The sequence below is a fragment of the Lactuca serriola genome, chromosome 9, assembly GCF_051521515.1.
Source record: "Lactuca serriola cultivar US96UC23 chromosome 9, Lser_US96UC23_V15, whole genome shotgun sequence".
Taxonomy (NCBI): Eukaryota; Viridiplantae; Streptophyta; class Magnoliopsida; order Asterales; family Asteraceae; genus Lactuca; species Lactuca serriola.
In genome coordinates, this window is record NC_136416.1 from 162,462,256 (window position 1) to 162,472,684 (window position 10,429).

Consider the following 10,429-nt stretch of genomic DNA (forward strand, 5'->3'; position numbering starts at 1 on the left):
CGGCCAGAATCTTCTCTCATGGTCGTTGAAGCGACAAGTTACTATTTCTCGATCTAGTGCGGAAGCAGAGTATCGTGGCGTTGCCAATGCAGTTTCTGAAGCTACATCGCTTCGCAATCTACTTAGGGAGTTACACTTCCTTCCTCAGTGAACCAATCTTGTTTATTGCGACAATGTGAGTGTGGTGTACTTATCTACAAATCCGGTTCAACATCAACGCACGAAGCACATAGAGATTGACATTCATTTCGTTCGAGACAAGGTTGCACTTGGGCATGTGCGTGTCCTTCATGTTCCTTCATCGTCTCAGTATGCAGACATATTCACTAAGGGTCTGCCATCTTCCTTGTTCCTTAACTTTAGATCCAGTTTGAACGTCTGCTCAAGATCTGCTGTCACACCCCCGAACCAGACGGCGGAAACGTCTGAGGGCTCACGTGACTTAAATTGAATATCATCACAATGAATATACATGAATCATAAAATAAACATCACCATGCATCAATATATAACAACTGACGTTGTTCACATCAAGTACATTGTTTTAACATTACAAATCCATAACATAAAATGTTTGGTAGTTTTCAAAAGCACAACACACTAACATACTTGGTACTACTCCTCAGCTTACCTGTTACCTGAGAATACAAGTTATTTTGAAAACGGTCAACATATGGAATGTTGGTGAGTTCATAAACATGTTTGATATGAAAATGCTTTGTGTAGTTTGAAAGAAAACAACCCAGAAAATCCGATATTTTCTGAAAAGACCATTGTTTATATAAAAGTGTGAAGATCCGTAAATATATGAATGATGATTTCAAAACGTGTATAATTGAAAAGCTTTGTATTAAAAGTATCAGTGAAAATGTTGAACTTCCTCGGAAAACCCGATGTTTTCCGAAAATAAAAATATCATATAATGGTTCGAATTGTTATCCCATCACGTGAATGATTTTGACTTACCTTGATTACTTGATTTATATTGGATTTATTTATGTGAGTCGTTATAACCATGCATGATAATGACTAGTTCGTCTGCCTTGGCACTCTGGTGAACGCCGAAATTGATCTTAAGATTTTGTCACCCTAGACTGGCTGAGTCTAACTGTAGCGAACAACTGAGGTGTGGGGGATTCACCGCCGTGTAGATCTATACACAAACTCTCGCTCTCCCTCCAGGAGACTTTGATTATAACTACAGACTACGACCGACATACATTGGTGCCACCCGTTATTACTCACTAAATCCCAATTGACTTTGATTACTATTGATTATCAACATGTATTTGTTTACTTGGACCTTACTAGCAATACTAATGGGCCACTAAGGCCCAATAGCACTTAAAAGCCATTGAGTGTCCCTTAAATATGAAATTGGGTTGTAGAAGGCCCAATAACATTTATTATTATCCTTTGGGCCCAAAATCATATTAATGGGTCACAAAGGCCCAATAAGCATGATTGGACTTTCAAGCCCAAAGTTTTGAATGTTTACTTGTTTTAGGAATTGTATAATTGTTGGAAGGTTTGATTGAACGATTGTTATTTTTGTATCGACACGAGACCGGTCGATTTGTTTATAACGATATTTGAATTATACGTATATTCATCTCTTTATTTTCATGAGTTGTAACTTTTGGTATTTTTTTTACTCAAATATCTTAAAAATAAAATAATTGGTTCAAAATGTTGGTTTGACCCCTTTTTAGCCCTTCTTTAATAAAAATAACCATTTTTGGTCATTTATACAAAAAAAAGACATTTTAAGCCCTTAATTCATTTTCTTGACACATTTGACATATAGACTTTTTCAATTGATATTTTTAGCTCAAAACTTATTCCTTGGCAGTTTCATCTCTTCCAGAAAGGTGTTTTTCGGTTAAAGCCAAAAATTTTTTGCAACTTTTACAATTTTGGCCCAAAATCCAAAAACTTTACATTTTTTATCCTTTTTGGAAAAGAAAAGCATTTTAACCCTTGAAATAGTATTGTTTAACTTTTCATCCCCTGTTTTGAGGAATTTATCATTTCAGCCCCTTGAAAATCATGTTTTTTTTCGCAATTTTGGGCTTAGTGGGCCGAAAAGCCCAAAAATTGGCCCATTAAGCTACAATTTACATTTCAAGTCCTTTGAAGAGCATAATATTCATAAAAACATTTATTGTAACTATTTTGGCTCTTTTGATCCTTAAGAAAAACTGTGAATGACAATTTTAACCCAACTTTTGTTTATTTGACAATTTAAGCCCAAAAATTGGTTTTATGTTGCAGTATGTTGATTTAAATCTTAGAGGGTACTTTTCTTGACTTGTTTAGTGTAGTATACATTAGATCATGTTTGTTTTCCTTCTTATGTCATAGGTCTCGAGATTTCTTTCCTTTTTGTTTACATATTCAACACATAAGCACATAAATTCACACATACATACATGAAATCATACATAACATACACATACACATAGATCTACACATTTTTAATACGGAGCAGAACTGAGTTGGGTTAAACGGTGAATATATTTTACCCTTTTCTATTTTATATATAATTACACTACAAGAAATATACTCTTTAGCGGCGACACTATTACCGGTGACAAGAGGCTTTACCGGCGACTTTAGATAAAGTCGCCGGTAAAGCCCCTTGTCGTCGGTAATAGTGTCGCCGCTAAAGGGTTGTCACCCGAATGCGCACTTTCCCCCTCTATTGCATTTCAACCGTTCGATGAGATATCCAATCCAACGGGTGGGGTGCCTTATCCTGTCTAACCTAATACCGGCGACATAGATGTCGCCGCTAAAGGTTTAAAAAAGTCGCCGCTAATAGTTCACTAAAAATGATGCGGTACCCTTCCCTCCAGTTCGTCGCCGCTATTACTAATTGTCGCCGGTAAACGGTCTGGTGTCGCCGCTAAAATGTCGCCGCTATGGGGGAGACGGAGCTGAGGACCTACCTTTCCCAGGTGGTAGAGGTCCTGGCCAGCACGAGCAGGACGGTAAGTCTTATCATGAATTTTTATTTACTATTTTTGTTCAATTATCATAAATTAAATGTCGTTTCTAATAATTTTTAATTACATTTGTAGTTGAGGGACGTGCTCGAAGGAAAGTTCGAGGAAAAGCAAAAAATATAAAGCTTGAAAAAGCAATCTTGCAGAACCAGGGGAAACCAATAGGCATGCAATATGATAGGGATATCACATTTAATCCCGTAGGAGAGGCGGGAGACATGTTTTCCCGAGAAGTTGGGAAAACAATGTGGCAGATGGTCCCTTTTGACAAATGGAGTTGGAAAAGAGTTTCCCCTGATATAAAGGACACTGTATTACAACATTTAGCGGTAATTATTTATTTAAATATATTTTATAGGTTTAACTATAATTGTTTTTTACTTTGTTAACTTTTTTTTTTGTAGACAAAGTTTGATCTCAATCAAATGTACCATGATGCACAAGCTACTCTATTGACAGAGAGTTTTCAAGCAGCCTTGTTAAAAGGTTTTCGAGAGCGTAAAGCCGACGCAAAAGAATATTTCAAGATGGTCGGAGGGTATGAAGATATCCCGAGAGCATTGGCAAATCCTCCGGATGGTATGCTTGTTGATAACTGGGCGAAGACAGTTGAGTATTTTCAAACTGACGAACACATAATTGCTTCAGAAAGGAACAAAAAAATCCGTGAAAAGTAAATAAATGTGAATCGTGGGGGTTCGAGCTCGTATAGTAGTACTTGCTATAAGAAGGTACCGTATAATACATGTAATTATTTATTTAAAATATAATCTAATTTTTAAACTTAAACAGAACCTTAAGAGAATGGAAACATTTCGCAAAGCTCATACCGATAAGAATGGTGTATTTGTTATTGCTGAATCGGAACAACAATATGTAAGTATTTAATTATAATTTTATTATATATTTAAATGTTTATTTATACTTAATTGTTACTCACTTTTGGGAGTTACAGAATTGGTTAGTTGAAAAGCTGTTAGAGCAAACTCAAGATGAAAGTGAGTTAACGCCCGCTCAAGAAAGAGCTACGTTCGAGAAAGTATTAGGAGAGCGATGTGGCCACATTAGAGGCATTGGCCGCAAACCTTCTGGTCTCCCAACGATTCCACAGCCTTCGCAACCATCACAACCACCATCACAACCATCACAGGTAAAATAGCAATCTACTTTAGCATCGTAAAATGCATGTTGATTTGGTAGTTTTAGTTTTGTGGTGGTTCTTTGCTAAAAAGTATGGTAATTTGGTTTTTGTCCCAAGTGCAAAATATAGCAATGTACTTTAGTTTTCTATCTTTGTTTAAAAATAACAATATACTTTAGCATCGTAAAATGCATGTTGATTTGGTAGTTTTGGTTTTGTGGTGGTTATTTGCTAAAAAGTTTGGTAATTTGGTTTTTGTCCCAAGTGCAAAATATAGCAATGTACTTTGGTTTTCTATCTTTGTTTAAGAATAGCAATCTACTTTAGCATCGTAAAATGCATGTTGATTTGGTAGTTTTGGTTTTGTGGTTATTATTTGCTAAAAAGTTTGGTAATTTGGTTTTTGTCCCAAGTGCAAGAAATAGCAATGTACTTTGGTTTTCTATCTTAGTTTAAAAATAACAATGTATTTTGATAGTTTTTGTTTATGTTTGACGATCTAACTTATAAGTTGATATATATTGTTATTAATTATGTAGTTGAAAAATCTTCGTGCAATGCTCACCGACCCGGTATGTAGGGATGAGCTTTATTCGTTTTTTCAATCCCAAAATAATCAAGGAAACGATGGGAACGACGATGAGGGTATGTAAGGACGAGTTTTATTTGCATATGTTGTCTCGTTTTGCTATTTGGTAGATTGTAAAAATTTTGTTGTTTTGCTACTCGGATATTATGACTTTTGATATTTAATTGTATTTTGGATGTTTGTTTGTAATTTGCATTGACACTATTATGTTTGATATTTAATAGGATGTTTGTTTTGTAATTAACGTCGACACTATTGGTTTTGATATTTAATAGAATATTGTTATTACCGGTGACAATTTTACCAGCGATATTATCACCGGTAACCAAAATCATTATTTAAAAAAAAAATTGAAAAAAAATTGTCGGCGACGCTTTTACTGGCGACAGAATTTATTACCGGCGACACTTTTACCGGCGACAGATGTCATTACCGGCGATTAGCTTATTAGTGGCGACAATACTCATTAGCGGCGACATAGCAATAGCGGCGACTTTTATAATTAGCGGCGACAAACTGATCAATAGCGACGAGGCAGTAGCGGCGACTCAGTACCGGTGACGCGTCGCCGCTATTAGTATTACCGGTGACTTTTGTCGCCGGTAATGACCTTTTTCCTTGTAGTGTTAATGTAATGTATTTAATTGTAAAAATTATATTGCAAAAAAAGTTTATCTTAACTAATAAATAAAAATATTTTTTACCAAGTATCATGTTTAAGTTTGACATATATTATTTTTTTAAAATTTTTAGAATAATTTTTTTTCCATTTATCAACTTCTTATGTTTTTTTTTCTTTAATTTTATATCAACATTTTAGTGAATGTTTATATATGTAAAGTTGATTATTCAAATAAATTTCAGAATAAATTTTCATTTTTTTTTCTCAAATCTTTGAGAATTAAATTTGAAATCACTATATCGCATATTAATTTTTTTAAATGTCAATAATTTTTTATTAGAATATATTAAATTATTTACTTTATTTGTTATATTTTTGTATTCACTTTTATTTTAAATGAAATCATATACTACACGGGTTTTATATTTAATTATTGCTAATAACACAATTTAAGCTGTTGTAAATAAATAAGGACATTCAACCTGCCAACTCAATTTTATGTATGATCAAATTATAATATTTATTAGTTTAATCCGTTCACAAAATAATAGTAAATAGCTACTTAAACCAACTTATTTAATTTAAATGAGTCCAACATGACACCTATACATAGATGCTTATACATACCACCAAACATATGTGTTATATATCGACACATGTGATTAAAACTTTGAAATATATATATATATATATATATATATATATATATATATATATATATATATATATATATATATATATATATATATATATATATATATATATATATATATATATATATTCTCCCCAATTAAAACTTTGTACATCATCATTTCTCATCACACGAGACCCACAAATGAAAATTTATATGCAAAGTTGAAACTTGAAAGCGACGAGAAGTAAAAGTTATTGATGAGAATTGGATCAACATTCTTGGATTTATAGAAGGAAAGATCATTAGATTTCTTGCTTTGAACCACTTCTTGTGAGATTATAAGCTTTCTTTTGCTGAGTCAATGGAGGGGCATCGAAGGGTGGTTTGTGGTGCAACTCAAACAATCGGTTTGCTTGCATTCATCTACTTGTTTTACACTCAATCTTTTGCATTCAACCCCATCAACTTTTGCTTCGGTATGTTTTAGTTTTTGAGTTTTATCTAAATTTAGTATATGAGATTTTCTTGTAGATATATATATGTAAGAGATTTGTTTGAAGTTTTGTGTATCTTGTAGGAAATGGAAATTTGTCTGCTACGTTAAAGGATGGAGTTGGCGTTCTTGAAGATGACTTTCAACCATTTCTTAAATCCCTTGTAGGTTAGTTACCATTCATGCCTCTTACTCACTCACACTGTCACACACCTCACAAACCACCACCACCACCACCACTATCTACCGCCACCATTGTGCTGTGCACCACCATGTTTAAAAATGCAGTATATATGATTAGCATACGACAAGAAGTCAAAAACTATACAAAATGGATATTAAATTAAATACAGTAAACTCTAAAAGACAAATATTTGCCAGCAAATAAATGTCTTTATGTGGCCTCCTGCTTTTACATCAAAACGTGTAAGCATCTAAAGTAAATAGGAACTCATGACTAAATTAAAAGATGGGAAATAGTTGGTTAGTTGTGTTTGTGTGTGCAAGACCTAAAAGGGTGGTTTCATGTGTTTAGTTTCTTTGTTTTTTTATTTTATTTTATTTTATTTTTTTTTTATTTTTATTTTATTTTATTTTATTTTTTGTGTGTGTGTGTGTGTGTGTTTGTTGATTATATGACTAATAAAAATTAAATCACATATTTGTTTGTGTTGAAACACAGGAGATTATGATCTACGAAATCTTGACACGAGTGGCTTCGCTTGTGATGCTACACTTCACCCATTGGTTTGTGTAGCAATTAATCACGTAAAGATAGATATCAAAACCATGGAAATTTATACGTCTACTCGATTCAATTCAACTAATTCTACCGATTTTTTGGTTAAAGAGGAGGAAAACATTGTACAAGTGCGTCCATATGCATGGCACCAATCTGATCTCTTGAAAAATGTAACTCCGGTCAAGTTCCACCGTGAACGACAACAAACTCCGGCAAGATATTGTGAATACAACCATAAAGTTCCAGCAGTTATCTTCTCATCCGGTGTCTTCGCTGGAAACACATTTCATGAATTCAATGAAATCATAATCCCATTATTCATCACTTCTCGACTATTCAAGTCACGAGTTCAGTTCATTTTCGTTGATTACAACCCTTATTTGGTAGAGAAGTTTAAACGGATTTTCACGAGCTTATCGCAATACGATATCTTGAATCCAATGGTGAACAAGAGCATTCATTGCTTTCCCGGAGCTGTGGTTGGTCTCAAGTTCCATAACTTTTTAGCCATAAATTCATCTGAAGTTCCCAAAGGGAACTCCATATTAGAATTCAAAACTTTCCTCAGAACAACGTATGGTTTGACGAGCATGAATGTTTCCGAAACGGCTTCTGCAACACCGAAGTTGCTTCTTGTGTCTCGCCGGAAAACAAGGTCGTTCACCAACGAAGATGAAATGGTCGACATGATGGAAGAATTAGGGTTTGAGGTAGTGGTGGTGAGGAGTAACAAAAAGATGTCAAACTTGGATAAATTTGCAAAGCTGGTGAGCACGTGCAGTGTTCTCATCGGAGCTCACGGTGCCGGGTTAACAAACCTGGTGTTTTTGCCAGCGGGAGCGGTGGTGGTGCAGGTGGTGCCACTAGCGCTGGAGTGGCCTTCGACGGTTTATTTTGGTGAGCCGGCGCCTGCTATGGGGTTGCATTACTTGGAGTATAAGATTGGACCGGAGGAGAGTTCGCTTATTGACTCGTATCCACGTGATGACCCGATTATTTCGGATCCAGGATCTGTATTTGCTAAAGGGTATTATTTCGGAAAGGAAACGTATTTGGATAGGCAGAATATAAGGGTTGACGTGAATAGGTTTAAGAATACTCTTATTCAAGCACTTAGACTACTCGGACGAACAACTCCTTCAAGAAAGCGATGATGCTTTTAGAGGAGTAATTTTATTATTCTATTTAAATTTAAATTTTAAATATCTGGTATTCACAAATGTATAATATTTTATTACTCTTATTCAGTTTTCCCTAAATGTATTATTTTCGGACCTTTTGGTGTAGTCTTTATTTCTTGTTCAGTAAACACAATGCTGGCCTAATTAATGTGGATATAATATGTGATGGTTAACATTAATAAAATTATCTAGCAACTATAATCATATTGGAGAAAGGTAACGTAAGACAAATTTTGTTGGCTCATAAAGAAATCATATATTAGTTTCTGGTGCTAAATAGGTTCCAAAAAGAGAACCTCATTATGATGAAGGCCAATATTACACATTTTGCAATTAGATTGCTATCGTTTCGAAAAAAGAATCGTCAATCTGCATTTTGGAAGATACAATTGTCTTTATATAAAATACTAGTTTATAATCCGTGGGAACCACGGTTATAAAATTAATCAAACTTTTATAGTAAAAACTCAAAATTATTAATAAATTATTTTAAATAAATTATTAATTTAAGAGATATTTTTATTAGTTATGTGAAATTATAATCATTGATTCAAATAAATATATAAAATTAATTTTTAATATATATTAGATATTTTTTATTTGTGAATTAATAAAAACAATAATTTAAAATTTAAAATAGAATCACATTAATGAGGAGGTGTAATAAATTTAAAATGGAAAACTAATAGATTGACAAGTAACAACACATTAATATTAAAATGTCTAATATGATGACACATGACAAAAGAGCTACTCTTTTATTAGTATAGAGATTAACCCAATATAGTCGATCTTCAATCGTAATGGAGTATATATCTCACTAGAAAGTTTTATTAAGTATATACTTTCAGTTATATTATTTATTTTTGCTTAATAGTTTTACTGATTCGGCCGATTAGTATGCGATAGATGCTACAAAATCAAAGAGTGAATTATAAAACTACAATCTAAAGAGGGGGAGTGGTAAATGTCAAAATGTTCAAATTTGTAACATCTTCATTTCGAGATTAAAATCTTTTGGCCATTTAAGTAAAAAAATTATACATATTTGGTAGACAAGTACAAAATAAATATGTGAAAAATAAAGACGTATGATTATTAAATAAATAATTGTTGAAGAAAATAAAAAAGACTTTTAATTTTGAGAATTCACATAGATTCTACATAGAAAAATGTAGGAGAGACTAGAAGTGGCAAATTATCAAACTTGCTTTAACTAGAATTGACCTAGTTAAAGCCTTAAAGGACTAACTTGTTAGATTTATAATGGATTAGGATTTAAGTTCAAAATTTGGGATTTTAGTTTTAAAGGACTATTTTGTTAGATTTATAATGGATTAGGATTTAAGCTCAAAATTTGGGATTTTAGTTGAAAGTTTATGGCAAATGGTGGTACAACATGGAAATAAGAAAGTAGAACGGTTGTTCTTCAATTCTCAGTTAATCGTAGATGTAAACGCAAGTAGCGAGTCCCTTCCCCACTCGCACTAACTATACATATTCATTTCCTTCATGTTAGGGTTTTGATTCCCAAAGTTGAGTCCGAAATGATCCATATAAAAATGGTCAGAATGAGAAAAGTTTTGTAGATGATATGCATAACTTAGGCATACATAAGCGAACATATGCGTAACTTTGCCATTTTATCATTTAGTGATATTAATATTTTATGGAGTTATCAGTTTTGTTGTTTGTTATAATATTCCTTTTCGAAAAATACGTGAAAAAGTAAGAAATAGAAAGGCAACAATTTTGAAGAAAATTCAGATCTGGGTTAAAAAAATTGGAGCAATAATCGAAAAGTGTTATGAACTTTGTAGGATTTTCTCATTTTCAGTTCTTTTACAATTCTGATGCCTAAATTAAAATTATTTATTATAGTTTACGGTTTACATAACTTAATGAATTATGACACAAACAAATAATGAGACAAATATCTAAAAGGACGTTATTATATAGCTAAACTAGACTTGGTGTCTCGATTACTTTATTATAATATTGTGCTTTTAATTAAACAGA

General features: G+C 32.9%; 1 protein-coding gene across 1 annotated transcript; it reads left to right on the forward strand.

Moving 5' to 3' along the window:
- Positions 1 to 6,195: 6,195 nt before the first annotated feature.
- On the forward strand, positions 6,196 to 8,544 carry LOC145073466 (alpha-1,3-arabinosyltransferase XAT2-like). Its single transcript, XM_079020016.1, has 3 exons — positions 6,196 to 6,470; positions 6,572 to 6,655; positions 7,170 to 8,544. Exons 1-3 carry the CDS (start codon positions 6,356 to 6,358, stop codon positions 8,381 to 8,383), a joined length of 1,413 nt encoding a protein of 470 aa, XP_078876142.1. The 5' UTR covers positions 6,196 to 6,355; the 3' UTR covers positions 8,384 to 8,544.
- Positions 8,545 to 10,429: the final 1,885 nt, after the last annotated feature.